Raw genomic sequence first — 15,316 nt, forward strand, 5'->3', positions numbered from 1 at the left:
AATCTTGTTCAGTTTACAATATATATATGTATATATATATATTTATTTACGTTTATGTTTGTTAATAATTCCTGTTTATTTAACTATATATTTGTAAATACTATTGTTTAAATTTCTTATATTTTCACGTATCTTTCCTCTCTTGCAAGGAGCACCTGTAACATAAATAATTTCCCCTCGGGGATCAACAAAGTATTTCTGATTCTGATGATTCTGATTCTGAAATTGCTCAGCGAACCACATCTCTTGTCATGATATAAATGTGAAACTTTCGTGCCACTCAAGGCTCCACAAATAACTCCATATTGTATACAGAATCTGAATCTCACTCTGAGTTACTGCTGTTGTTCACAAACTAAAGAAATGAGATATAGTTTTTCTTTAGTTTTTACCGAATATTTAAAAGGCAAACTATTAGGGTTGACATGTAAAATGACATCACTTATTTTGTTGCAGTTCTATTTTCTTAAATTGATAATATATATTTTTTTAATCTGTCATATTGTTAAGAATATTGATTGCAAAAATACCCTTAAATATCATGATATTTTTTTAGGGTCATATCGCCCACCCCTAGTGAAGAGTGCTAACAACAGCACTGTGAGTGGAGATATGGTTATCAGTGGTGACCACCATATGAGTGCAGTGCAGAGCAGCAGTGATTAGCTTGTAAGTGAGATACTCACACAGGGAATATCGTGCACTAACAGCCACATGCACCCGCACTGGCTACCACAACAAAGAATAAGAAAATATTCTTTATTAATCCCCCAGGTGATTCACTCTGTTGTCATATACACACACAGGCCCGAAAGACACACACATGCACAAACAGGAACTATACATGCATGGAGAGATGTCAGAGCGATGGGGCTGCCCATGGACAGGCACCCTGAGCAGTTGAGGGTGTGGTGCCTTGCTCAGGGGCGCCTTGTCCAGGAGGCGAACTGGCACCTCTCCAGCTACCATTCCATGCTCCGTATTTGGTTTGGATGGGGACTTAAGCTGGTGACCCTCTGATTCCCAACCCAAGCCCCTATGGACCGAGCCACTGCCACCCCTAAAAGAACAGAGAAGCTTCGATTACAACATGCACAGAGTGAGTGTGACTTCATTCTGTGCTCAGAATGTCATGACTCCACTATATCTTAATGTAGCAAATAGTCTTTTGCTGCTATCGATGTTGGGCTTGTTACTCTAAAAATGCAACTTATTACTAATATCATTACAGTATGACAATATTGCTTACTTTATTCGTTACACTACTCATTATATTACTTTTCTGTTACACCATTGTCTTCTGTTGCCTGTATTGTATTTTCCCAAGGATGTGTTGTGCAGCAACATTGCATCCATCAAATATTAAGCTACAAGCTTCTGCTTCATTTGTTCTTTGCAGCCTGCAGCTGTCCAAGATTAAAATACAGTTTTGGTTGTTTAGCCAGTGTAGGGCTATAGACATCCTCCGAGGCCAAGGAGGGCTCACCTTTGGTGGGGTGTATTTACTGGAGCTTCATGTAGGCTTGTGCCGGTTTGAAAATTTTCCAACCGGTTTGATTTAAAGCCAAATATCTAACCGAACCGATATATCGAATTATATACCTAATTTTACCACTGGGGGTCGCATTTGAGCTATTTTTCCCAATTATAGATGTAATGCGCTTCCAATCTACTAGGTGGCAGTAATGCTGTATTAACCGCCAATACACACAAGGTTACACAAGAAGAAGAAGATGCAGAAGGACACCAAGGAACCTTACTCCGACTCCGCTCTTTCAGTGGAGACACGGCGGTTGAGAGGGCCGAGTGAGAGGATGTTCCTGTAGTAGTTCCAGCCCCCCAAATAGTACCAGGAACTTCTTCAGTGGAAACGGGTGGTAACATTTTACAATAAGGTACACAAAATTAGAGTACTTACTGAGGAACTAAGGTACACAAAATTAGAGTAGTTACTGAGGAACTAATGAGGAACTAACTATTAGTTAATGGTCAGTTCTTCAGTAACTCATGATCAAATTTCAGAGGAGTAGTTACTGAGGAACTAATGAGGAACGAATGAGGAACTAATGAGTAGTTACTGAGAAACTAATGAGGAATGAATGAGGAACTAATGAGGAACTAATGAGGAACTAACTATTAGTTAATGGTCAGTTCTTCATTAACTCATGATCAAATTTCATAGAGGAGTTAATCACGACTTAATGATTAGTGAACTAGTTACTTCATCAGTACAGAATCATTACTCTCAGTCCGTTGGTTATCCTTTTTATGTCCTAAAGTAAAGTGACACATAATGAGTAGTCTTTCATTACTTCATCATCATCTTTACAATTAGGTCCTTAACAAATAAAATCACAGACAACAGGATTCTTGAGAAGAGTTTTATTCATTATAATCATTATTTTCAGACCACATACACATTAATATGATCATCCATGTTATTCTGTACAAGGTGCTGACACACCAAACCGACATCAAAGAACTAGCGGCAACGAAAGCCAACTGTTGCGTCGTCTACGTCACCTCACGACGCCCTGTGTCAGTTACATTTGAACACACAAAGACTACATTCGACGCTTGAAACTGTTACTCATTTATTTTGGCACTGCCCCATTGTCAAAAGACTCTGGAGTGATATTTGTAATTTTATTGCGAACAATATTGAAAAAGAATTTAAGCTGTTTTGGAGGGATGTGCTGTTTGGACTTTTTGACTTTTAGAGAAATATGGCAAAACCCAATGAAAGATTTATTATTAATCTCATCTTACTTTTGGCAAGATTTCACATTCACAAATGTAAGTTTACACATAGAAAACCTTCTTTTGTTGCTTTCGTTACATCGATTTCATTAAATTTTCCCTTAATCATGGGCAATCAAAACCATTAATATTTGTGATCATTTTAATATTTTCTTGTAAACTCTTATCCCCCCTGGCATATGTGATATATGATATGTTTAATGTTGAAGATCTGCATTCTGTCTTAAATAAAGTTGTGAAACAAAAAAAAGACTACATCCGACGGCCAAGTAGCACGTACATTCTGCGCCTGCATGAAAGGAAATAACGCAAAAAGGGAAACCAGAACCTTTATCCTGAATAACAAACCAGGGCTCGGTGCTCCGGTTGGATCCAAACGGAGAGCCGGGGATAGCTGGGAAGCTAGCTGAGGCTAACTGGCTGCTTCCCTCCGGTGATGCTGCGGCTAACGCTCCACTAGCTGCTCCCAGCTAGCTCCGGTTTGTTATTCAGGTTAAAGAGGGAAGAAGCAGCGGGTCTGTCAGGCAGCTGAGTGAAGTGGAGCCTGAGGAGGAAGCACCGGTTAGCCCCGGTTTCACTACAGGCAGATTCACTTGCTACAGGGGCGAGGATATAAAACCTGAACAGCCAGTCAGAGTGATCTCTCTCACATTCTTGGAATGAATGATGAACTAACAGTTAATGGTCAGTTCTTCAGTAACTCCTGATCAAATTTCAGAGGAGTAGTTACTGAGGAACTAATGAGGAACTATTACTTAATCATTACCTACCCTTTTTTGTGTACCCTAAAGTAAAGTGAGACATCAAAATGAGTAGGTAATGATTCTCATTTTGATGTCTCACTTTACTTTAGGGTACACAAAAAGGGTAGGTAATGATTAAGTAATAGTTAGTTCCTCATTAGTTCTCATCCTCATTGCCTACAGCTCCTTTAACTTTAACTAACTAAATGATGGCTGATGGCTGGCACCTGCTGTGTGTCTGTTTCACTGAGTGCTTCACTCTGTTCACATATGGGAACTGATAAGATGGGTGGGAGTGGCCATGCAGTGACTTTATCTGCAGGAACTGTCAGTGACACATGCTCTAAAAGCATCTGCAAAACCTCCGGAGCACCATATTATCTAAAACCAGAGATGGTGTAGAGAAACTTGTATACAACAGACAGCACAAACAAGCATTATTGCTTATCTGAATTATTATCTGAATCTTTTCTTTTTTTTTTAATTTGATATGGATGAAATAACGCAGAGAAATGATGTCCAAAAACATGACAAAGGACTTAAAGCACAAAATGGACTTCAAACTGTAGTTGTGCGTGAGTTTGAGCCGGCAGACAAGGAGGAGATACAGCGGATCTTCTCTGAGGGGCTGATGGAGATGGTAGTAGACACTGCTTTCAGAGGCTTGAGACATCATCCTGAGAGTCTCTTACTCTACACTGCTATGACAGGTAAGATTACTGCATAAATGAAATATTTCTGTGACTGTGTCTGCAGTTTGGAAAAAAATATGTAAGGCGGTATCTGCAAGAACTCTGATAAGGAGACTTGCGACTGAATTTTCAGACACGTTCAGACATTTTTAGACATGTGTTAAAAATGTTTTTAAAGACATACCTTTCCATAAAAGTCTCTTGGTGGCTACAAAAACACATTTCTTCACATTCACATGTTGTCTGTATCTCTCCTCTGACAGTTGTATCTTATGTCATCACCATGTGTTGGTGGGTGATAGGACTCCTCCCTGCAATTGTTCTGTGTGGGCGCTACTTCTACAGCAGACGTGTGATCCATGGTTACCTGGAGCATGCCATGAGCACAGACATAGGAGACATTGAAGGGTTTTACATGAAAACACCAGGTACTTATTGTGTATACTGTGTCATTTAATTTTCACATGTAGGATGTACTGAAAAGTTATTTTGCCCCTACTTTTTTGACCTGCAGTGATGGTGCATACAGTAGTATAGAAGTAATTAAAATGGAACTAAATCTTGATTAAGCATACCAGTACATTAGAATATCCCTCTGAACATTTCTGTGAGGTTCTTATAAATGGCAGCCAGTTTAATGTGTACAGTCGTGTACAGTGAAAACCACAAACTCCTGCGTCAGATCCTGTTTCTTATTATTGTTATTATACCAATACTTGGAATAACTGCTTCAGCATTTTTAAGGCCTAAAATACATTCAAGAGGGAAAAGAATAACCTTTCTGTCACAGAAAATAACATTAGTTAAAGTAAGGGCTTTTATGGATTATTAGTTATGTTTTGAGATGGGAGCTTTGTTAGCCAGAAGTCATCCAAAAAAGTGCAACTTTTAAAACCAAGACACAGTGTAGCTGTACTTTCGTCATACTGGCTACAACCTTGCACAAGCAAACTTTTAAACTTTATAACAGGGTTGTCTAGTTTTTCCTTTGGATTGGTTTATTCACAACATTTTGATATATTAAAGAATAGCAACATGTAACACTGTCTCATCAAGGCAGTAATTTCACTTATTCTGCCTCATCGTTTTGTATAAAAGGTACAATCATGGAATGGAGGGAAAGCATTGTCTTGCCTTAAAGCTGGCATCTGAGGTAGTTACAGCACCAAAACCAACCCAGTCTCACTCTGAAGTCGTCGAAAACTGGCGCTTGCTCAGTGACTTCTGGCCTCAGACACCGAGGAAAAAAGCCACCCTTTCACGTCGGCATTATATGCAGCTGGTGGCCATTATTGTTTAATGGGGCCCGGCAGCGTGAGGGGGAAACAACAACAAAAGTTAAGGGGGCAGAAGTCCGAGTAGGGCAGGCAGCAGGGGTGGTGGAGTGGTCCAACAACCACTTGTTTTCACCCAGGAGGTCAGTGTTGGCTTCCAGTAGGATTACAAAGTCAAACTCTGCTCTTCTTTCCTAAGCAGCCTGAGGTCATGGCTTCCCAGAACGTCAACAACCAACAGAGATATGACATATCTCGTGTCATATCTCGATGTGGAAAATCCATGACCAAACATCAATATCGGAGGAGTGAGAATGTGTTGCAAAACAATGTCTGTGTAAAAGGGACAGCCGGCAGGATGGGATCATAGGCAGCACGGGTGTGACATTTGACAATCTGTTATGTGTGTTTGATCCATTGCTGGAGATTTAAAAAGTAGGTGGTAGCAGTAAATGTGTGCAAATTGGGAAAACAGTGAGGTTCAGGAGCTCCTAGATCAGCCATCATGTAACAGAAATGGTAAATGATTGTTATTGCCATGTTAATGTCATTGTTATTGTTCAAAAAGCCCCACCAACCTGTATGTTATATGTCACACTCAGTGTTAGGAACATCAGTTTTAAAAAGTAATAGATTACAGATTACTAGTTACCCTGTTAAAAATATAATAAGTCATGCAACTTCATCAAAGTTATATAACTTTTTCAATGTCATTAATTTTTGATTACTTTTCTAGCAAATATTTTAAAACTGGCAATAAAGCTGTAAAATGCCAGACCTTGGCTATGCCAAAAGACAGCATTCCTGAATAGCAAAAAAAAAAAGAAAAAAAAAGCAAAGCAAGAGAATAAATGTTCTATAAGTATTAGTAACTGTAATATAATTATACATTTTTTCTCAGTAACTGTAACTGATTACAAGTACATTTCTTTTGTAATTTAATTACTGTAACTAGTTACATGTAACTAGTCACTCCTCAACACTGGTCACACTAGAGACGGATGCTTTTGTGTTACATGTCACACCTCTTTGCTCTAGTGATGCCGGCTTGCTGTCTAAAATCACACACTGGAGCAGCATGATACCGCTGTTGTTTGGTTCTGTGTAAAAATGCAAAGGCATTGCACTGACACTATAGCACCATCGCTGTGTACAAAGGCCTATTTTCTAACCTCTCTGACCCAGATTTTCTTTGACACTAGGAACCCATAGTAAAGTAAGGACTAAGGTAATTAAACCACCACTGAAAAGGATATACATCTTCTTGAGTGACTGCTGTGATAGTAAGATCAGCATCTCCTGTTGTTGTGACTGTTGTGTGAAAAAGAAAGAAAGAAGAAAGATAGAAGAAAGAAGAAAGAAAGTCTTGAATGAATTACGCTTTAAACTGGTTTTCTTTTTTTCACTTCACTTTCACATCATTCATTCATCATGTTCCTTGCCCTCCACCTCAGACTCCTGTCTGTGGGTAGCAGTGCTGGGGAGGAGAGTGGTAGGTGTCATAGCAGCAGTCGGCCAGCAGAAGTCAGGAGGTGCTGTTGAGCTGCAGCGGATGTCTGTTGACTGGAGATATCGGCGGTGTGGAGTTGGTGTAGCACTGGGACGGAAGGTTGTGGAGTTTGCTGTGACTCGCAAATACTCCTCTGTTGTTCTGGGAACCACAGCTTACACGCCTGCCGCCCACCAGCTCTACAAACGTCTGGGCTTCCGCTGTGTGGGGGCCACCAACGGGTACATCACACCTGGTGCGAGATGTTCCTTACTGGAACGGATTTTCTACAGGGTCCGCCATCATCACTATAGATTTGATGTGGAAAATAGCAAGGTCACTTCCAATGGATCACACTGACTCAGTGGGAGTGCAGATAACTGAACTGAATCTTCTAGACCAGGGGTATTAAACTAACATTCACAGAAGTCCAGTTAGAGAAAATTTCCTAAAGCAAAGGTCCGTAACATCATAATGTCTAACTTGTGATATGATTTAGTGTGATATATACTGAAGTAGCCTAGTAATTGTATCAACATCTACATGTAATCAACATCTGACTGTCAAATCAAATAAAGAAAGTATGATTCAAAAACATTTCTACAATATTTATTGTCACTTAACATTGAACTATACAGATATGCATTTAAAAATAAAATGGAGAAAATAAATGAAATAGTTTTTGAAAAACTGTGCATCTTAAAATAAAGTGCTTAATTTTAGAAAAAATAAAATAGTGTAGCAACAGCTTGAATTTTCCTTTTTCTTTATGAACTGTTTCACATCTTGACTTAACAGTCTCTACCAATTTTACAATAAATAACTAAATAAATGAATAACAGACAGTTTTACAGTTTCTCTTTCTTTCCCTGTTTTTCTACTCTCCCCACTTTTTGTTGTTCAGTGAGAGAACTGAGCTCGAGCTTGTCCTGACTGGATATTAAATCTGGGCTGGAATGGTGTCAGGGCCATTCTCATACACATGTGCAGGTCCTCATTGGTGAGCCTGGAACGATATTTAGTTTTTATTATGTTCATTGTGGAGAAAGCTGCCTCGCAGCTGTATGTCAAGCATGATCAAGATGTAAAGGGCTACTTTCCTCAGACCTGGGAAAGCTGTCTCACAGACCATTTGGAGCCAGAGAGTGGCAGGGTCAGTTCTTCCAAACTGCTCTTTCTCTGCTTGGAGATCAACTACTCGTCTCTTCCTCTGTGTTTCTCTCTGTCCCTCGCTCACATGCCTCTTCCTCTCCGTCTTCTCTCCCTGTCACCTGCTCACTTGCCTCTCCATCTTCTCTCCCTGTATTGCTTTCTTTCTTTTTCTATATTTCTATCCATCTATATTTCATCTATTTTTCTATCGTCTTTCCGCTTGTCACTAGCCTCTCACCTCTCATCTGACTGTAGAGTCGCAATGTTAAATGCCTGGAATGCAGCGATTTGATTGGCTGGGTGGCATCACGTGGGATGGCTTAACTCATTGGTCTGTGCGTTTCCTGATCACCTAAACCGGTGCTGTAAAGACGAGAAAAGTTGTGCTGGTTAAAATAGAAGCATCCCGTCAAAATATAAAATCCCTTAATAATTTACTGGTAATAGGTCCAGGTCCATATAGGACGGCGTCTGGGTTCAGACTCAGACCGTGGTCCGTCTGGTAGTGACTACGGATCAAAATGATGGTGCCACATCACAACATTATCTCATGGGTCAGGTTAAAAACCCATCTATTCAGTTGTGCTATGTGCTTGTAGTGAACTGAGGTTGTGGTTGCCCTGAGAGAAGGCGACAACTAATTAAAGACTGCTGAGTTTCACCTGCTTCAAGCTGTGGCTGCTGCCGGTGGCTCTGTGGGCTGATGATTCTCAGCTGCAGGTGATTATGCAGGAGGTGAACTGATAAGAGAGAGCCCAGGAAGTGGCAGTGTTTGTCTGGGTAGCAGAGCTTCATGCACGCCAGGGCAGCATTACTGTTTGCACTCACGAAAGGTGGATGGGGGCCGTTTGTAGTCATTTAGGCCTGCCGGCGGTGAAGACAGGTAGAGTAGGCAATAGATGTAACTCGGCCATACTGCATGTCCCTAACTCGGCTTCTTCTCCGCAGCCTTTGTGCTCCACTGTCTCGCAGGTTAACTTATATCACAGCGGTGCCTGGATAGTGTGACGTGTGTGGTTGTGCTGCTGCTGTGGTCCTGCCAGATGCCTCCTGCTGCTGCTGTTATCATTAGTCATGCTTTTACTGTTATTATATACATATGATTATTGTCACATATGTATACTATCATATATTAATATATACTTTCAACATATTGTACCACAGTAGCCGTAATTATTATTATAATATTATTACTTTCATTAATGTTGTTGTAAGCTACTGTCATTACTATCTGTCCTGCATCTGTCTCTGTCTCTCTTTCTGTCTCCTTGTGTCATATGGATTACTGTTAATTTATTATGCTGATCTGTTCTGTACGACATCTATTGCACGTCTGTCCGTCCTGGAAGAGGGATCCCTCCTTAGTTGTTCTTCCTGAGGTTTCTACCGTTGTTTTCCCCCCGTTAAAGGTTTTTTGGGGAGTTTTTCCTTATCCGCTGTGAGGGTCCTAAGGACAGAGGGATGTTGTATGCTGTAAAGCCCTGTGAAGCAAATTGTGATTTGTGATATTGGGCTTTATAAATAAAACTGATTGAATTGAAATTGAGATGTTCCTGTGATAGGGCTGCTGACAGACAGGGACCGGGTAAATAGGAGTGCCTTACCACTGCCCAGCTCTAAGTAGAGCATCTGCCACACCGTCAGCCGTTCCACCGTTCCAGCGCTGGACTGACGAATCCCCTCGGTCTCTTGCTGCTTACGACCCAGGGCAGGCCAGTGCCACAAGCCTAGACCCCGGGGGAGGGTCTTGGCCAACTGGCCAGTTAAGTGAACTGTACATTTAAAATGTTAAAATTAGTGTTATATGTTTTGTACTGTGCCCCTATTATCCTAGTCTGTGTCTTCTTTTGTTAAGTTTAGCTTTTAAGAATTTTAATCAAACCACCAAAGCAGGGGATTCATGGGAAAGGGGGAGGAGCTGGGAGGGGGTTAGCTCGTAGGCAAGGAGGAACAAGTTCCGCCCAGTCTAATCACATGGCCCCATTTAGAGTGAAACTCAGCAGGCCCGGACTGGCCCACGGGAGAACCGGGGAGTTCCCCGGTGGCCTGGCCCGCAAGTGGTCTGCTCTGGCCTGTCTGTCTGTTTTGTTTTTTTGGGGGGTTTTTTAGGCGCACTCTGCAGCGCAGGCTGCCCGGCGCAGGTGGCCGTGCCGGCTGGCAGAGAGCCCGCCCGCTGTCAGAAATGATAGGTGCTTGTCAGCATTTGTCACAACGATTGGTCAAAAAGTTTTTTTTGTAGATTCAAGACGTGATTAGTTTGTTTCACTTTCCCCCAAATCAGCGCGCCTGTAAACTGAAAGCAGCTTGGTTGTGGAGAGTCAGGTGGAGCAGAGAGCAGAGGGTGTGTACATGTGCCTGTGTGTGCAGACTGTGCAGTAGGAGCTCTGCAGCTCAGCAGCACCGTTACAATGGACCACAAAAAGAGGAAAGGTGGAGCTGAATGGGAGAGAGATGAAAAAAAAGGACCATTGAGGAGGAGGCGGCCAAATGTCATAAACTTACAGACAAAATAATACAATCATGTTGTTTAGTTCAGCATAATACCCATTCGTATTATTGAGGGGCACATTTGGTGAGGGTAGGGAAGAGAAAAGCACTGGACTGGAGGAATATGAGTAGGGTTGCTGTTACAGTTGTGTTTAATAGAGTTGTTGTGTGACTGTCAGTCTGGAATAATGAGCTTTGGTGATTACTTAGCTCATATGTGTGTCCGTGTGCACGTGCACGTGTGTGAGCATGTAATGTGTGGATTGGGTGGCCTGGGTGGATGTATGACTCCCGGCCTGAATTTTTGTCCCAGTCCGGCCCTGAAACTCAGAGTGTCCACATAAAGTGAAATGGTGTGATTTAATGCATGGGGTTTTGAGTGCTTACCTGCTGTGTTGTCTCATGCGTGGGCCCACTTGTTTGAAAGCCAAAGTTTGCCTCCTTATTTGAAGTGACTTGGTGTGCTGTGGTGTTGAGGGCTGCTGGTTAGCTGGTGGGGTGGATTTGTTGGAGGGGGATGAGTTAAAGTTTGGCCCATTCTAGACCCTGTGTATGAAGAAGCTGCTGTGTGTGTGTTTTCGGGTCACTAACACCTTACCAAACCGGTTAAAGGTGGTGGCAGCTCAACTTTCACCTTACCCAGCTGGTTCTAAATTTATGTGAATCAGGGTTTATTACATGCTGACAGAAGTCCAGTGTGTGTGTGTGTGTGTGTGTAGTGTTTTATTTCAGTATGTTTTGAATTTTAAATATATTTTTATCACACTTAAAATGCCTTAATATGACACAATATGCATATATGTTTCAATAAATATGCTTTATAAATGTATCTATGTATTAAGGGAGGGGATTCAGCAATGTATATAATGCTGTGTCTAATAATCTCTTGTGCTGTATGTACATTTGCTATGTGTGGTTATGGTTGTTGTTTTTTTTATCTGCTGTTTTTTTTATCTGTTCTCTTGCAAAACAGATGTTTATCTCAATACTTATAAAGTTGGGGGATTTACAGCAGACAGTTTTGTTTTTTTTTAGAGTAGGAAAACAAAGCAGCAGAGGCTGAGATATTCTGACCAAGCTCCAAAAATAACTGATTTTTCATAAAGCAACTCAATAGCGTGTATCACATAGACTGTACAAATAATGGATGTAATGATGGTGACGTCACATTGGTTTGTGGACTCCTGTTTTGAAACCACCAGTACGGCATTTCAGCTGTCACCATCTTGGTTTTTTGGAGCCAGTAGTGACCATATTTGGGTAGGAGGCTGGTACTGTGGAGGAGCAAAGGGTGGATCTGACTGAGAAGCCGAGGACAATGTCGGCAGACAGCTTATCTCTAACTAACCGTAACTTTAAGTCTAAAATGTAAACAGGTGAGTTATATAGAAATTCAGCCCCAGTACAGTTGGCGTGAATGTTGAAATAAGCAATAGAGACTGAACGGTGGTAAACATGTTTATTTCTGCTATAAAGTTGGGCATTTTAACATGGGGGTCTATGGGGATTGATTCACTCTTGGAGTTGGCCTCAAGTGGACATTCAAAGAACTGCAGTTTTCGGCACTTTCATGTTGGCTTCATTTTTCAACCCCAGAGGTTGTAGCTTGGTCTTTCATTAGGCCCCTGTGCCACCTCATGTTTGTGCAGTAACAAAGGCCTTCTGTTAATTTTTTTGAGTCTTAAGCCCAAGATGAGATGGAAAAAAAGACCTTGATGGAACTTTTCAGATTACCCGGGATTCTTGAGGGGCAGGGCTGTTTGCTGAAGAACACTGATTGGTGGAGCACACATTCGCAGTGTTCCGCACTTCATGGTACGGGCAGCCACTGCAAACTTTATTTCATTTCTACAAGCTCCACTTCGTTTGTGTTTTGATTAAGCATGGGTACCAAAACCCGGTACTAACTTAGCCTCGGAGCTAAATTATTAAAGACTGTAGTATTGATAAGCACTAACGCTATCGGTTCTTTTGTGCTGGCGTTGATCTCCTCTACACACATCCACACATACACTGATGCGACATGGTAACCGGTGAACAGCCGAGCAGCTGCGGTGGAAACAAAGTGAAGATAACGCGACAATGACTCGAGTTGACAGCAGCTACACTCGTTACTGTAAGTGACATTAACCCTTAGGGAGTAAGAAGCCAATACTTTATCAATACATGTGTTCAGCAGCATGAACATGTAAACATGTAGACAGCGATATTCAATATGCTCCTTCCACAGTCTCTCATCCACCGTCACTAACGTTATGTCTTACACAAGGACACAGCACGCTAGTTCGGCTGATAGCCAATTGTTACTAATAAGCTCAAATGACAGCTGTCTGTATGTAGACTAACTTAGCTTGACCCTTATCTTAAAATACTTTTAAACTTAGCTGCTGGCTGAGACAAACAGCCCCAACTCTCTACACCAGCATGTAACTAGCCAAGCTAGGGGAGCCAAATACAGGGCACACGCCGAATCATCTACGTCATCACGCTAATTTGAATAAATTTTCCGGAACTTTGAGGTGCGGTGGAAATGCAAACCGCACAGATTACCAGGAATTCTTTTACCCAGGTAAATAAATTCCTGGTAATAAAAGTTCCTGGAAATGTTGGTGGAAAAGGGGCTAATGCTCATATTTATAAGGTCCTGCAGGGTTTCTATTTTAAGCCTTTATCCCGTTATTTGATCAGTGTTACATTTAAATGACGCACAAAATATTTATCTCTGGGTGGATAACAAAGCTTTCTGCACACTGCAGAGTGGTCATCTCTGTGTGTTCGTTTTATTGTCTGAGGCTCTTTTTTCACATATCAACTAAATCAACAAACACAACTGCTCCTCAGAGATAACTGAAGGGTGTTGCAGTTAATCTCAGCTCTGTTCGGATTCCTCACTTCCTCTTAGTTTCTCTTCAGTTTACTTACTCAGCAGCTGGGTCAATCAATGGTTTCTGTCTTTTACGGTACAGTACATCACTATCTTACACAAGTCCTTATGAAAATACACAAATGACCATTAGCATACATATGAGATTAAATATCTCCACTACCTATCTATTAGCATGCTTACACCTATGGGTTACTATAACTAGAATTTTACCATTCATTAGTTTTTCTTAGCTGCTTATCCTGTTGGGGGTCGGGGGCGAGGGGACTGTAGCCTATTCCAGCTGACACTGGGCGAGGGATGGGGTACACCCTGGACAGGTTGCCAGACTATCGCATGGCTGACACATAGAGACAGACAACCATTCATGCTTTCATTCACACCTATGGGGAATAGGGATTTAGAGTCACCTTTGGATTGTGGGAGGAAGCCAGAGTACCCACTTGCACGCTGACAAGAGAAATGCAAACTCCGCACACAGCGGCTCCCCCACCCTGGGTTTGAACCAGGAACCCTCTTGCTGTTAGGCGACAATGCTAACTACTGCACCACCATGCTGCCATTTTTACCATTTGACCTTTAAGTTCAGCTAAATTTAGTTTAAATGTCTTGTCCATTGGGAGAGCTTTTACCTGCAACTAAATACAGAAACACGAAAAGCAAAAAAAAAACTAAAACAAAAATAGTTGTGAGAGTGTGGATCACTACAACAGTCCTGATGTCGCATGTCAGCGTGTGTAACTCTGCATCACCTTGCAGTTTTGTTCAGGCGGCGATCAGCTGTTGATGCCCCCCACCCCACTACTCCCCTACCATCCTAAATAGATTCAAATTCTGTGGGAAACACTGAATGTTCATAGTAATAGGCTACGATTCTCAGACAGAATCACAACTATTTTTTGCAATTTTCACTTGCTCCTGCAATTTCATTGCAAAAAACATCTATATAACATACAACATGCATTGCAGTTTTTTAGAGGAGCTGCCGTGAAATCAGGCATTTCAGGCTGCAACAATCCCAAAAGCAGCCCACAAAATCTGGAGGGAATATAAAATTTTATTCCCTGCTTTTCATACTTTATAACGTACACCTTAACGTGCAGGCTCCAGGCCCACATTATGTTCCTGACAGTACTGTTTTCCCTGGACTGTTAAATCAGGAGTAAAAGCATAGATGTACCCCATAACTATTTTGGCACTATGTAATTTCCATATTAAAACATTGCCTGAAATATTGTGATAGTGATTCAAAATATTTTGAATCAAAAGCAAAAACAATTCCATGGTCTGCACATATTTATTGAATTTGCTGGGGAAATTTCTTATTTTTCTCTAATTACTTTTATTAATTCACAGTGAAACACCCCAGGTGAAAACATAGTTTTTTCATGCACTGGTCAATTTTGAAATTTTGGCTATTTTTCTTTGATAATCCTCCTGATCTATTCTGACTGATTTCACAGAGAGATTTGTTCAAATATAGCAGCTTTAAAACTGAATCAGATGCAGCAGGTTTTATTTGCCAACATTATTCTGCCTCACCTCTCAGCATCAGCTCTTCCTGTCATACCTGCTGTTTCTTCACTTTAAAAAAAAAAAAAAAAAAGTCTATTCAATCAATCAATCAATTTTATTTATAAAGCCCAATATCACAAATCACAATTTGTCTCACAGGGCTTTACAGCATACGACATCCCTCTGTCCTTATGACCCTCGCAGCGGATAAGGAAAAACTCCCCAAAAAAACCCCTTTAACGGGGAAAAAAAAACGGTAGAAACCTCAGGAAGAGCAACTGAGGAGGGATCCCTCTTCCAGGATGGACAGACGTGCAATA

General features: G+C 41.2%; 1 protein-coding gene and 1 long non-coding RNA gene across 2 annotated transcripts in view; one reads left to right on the forward strand and one right to left on the reverse strand.

The window, feature by feature from the left end:
• Positions 1 to 15,316, reverse strand: part of LOC126390157 (uncharacterized) — a 698,278-nt gene that overhangs the window by 377,303 nt on the left and 305,659 nt on the right. The window lies entirely within an intron of this gene.
• On the forward strand, positions 3,865 to 7,555 carry LOC126390143 (N-acetylaspartate synthetase-like). Its single transcript, XM_050044303.1, has 3 exons — positions 3,865 to 4,213; positions 4,459 to 4,623; positions 6,924 to 7,555. The coding sequence occupies exons 1-3, from the start codon at positions 3,994 to 3,996 to the stop codon at positions 7,316 to 7,318; spliced, it is 780 nt and encodes a 259-aa protein (XP_049900260.1). The 5' UTR covers positions 3,865 to 3,993; the 3' UTR covers positions 7,319 to 7,555.

Source organism: Epinephelus moara, chromosome 5 (assembly GCF_006386435.1).
Source record: "Epinephelus moara isolate mb chromosome 5, YSFRI_EMoa_1.0, whole genome shotgun sequence".
In the NCBI taxonomy this organism is placed as follows: Eukaryota; Metazoa; Chordata; class Actinopteri; order Perciformes; family Serranidae; genus Epinephelus; species Epinephelus moara.

What these genes read in the sequence shown, in the direction of transcription:
- LOC126390143 (XM_050044303.1), top strand. Translation starts at nt 3,994, where the DNA reads ATGGATGAAATAACGCAGAGAAATGATGTCCAAAAACATGACAAAGGA. An exon ending in ACTCTACACTGCTATGACAG is followed by an intron (nt 4,214 to 4,458) that starts GTAAGATTACTG and finishes CTCCTCTGACAG; the next exon opens with TTGTATCTTATGTCATCACC. An exon ending in GTTTTACATGAAAACACCAG is followed by an intron (nt 4,624 to 6,923) that starts GTACTTATTGTG and finishes CCTCCACCTCAG; the next exon opens with ACTCCTGTCTGTGGGTAGCA.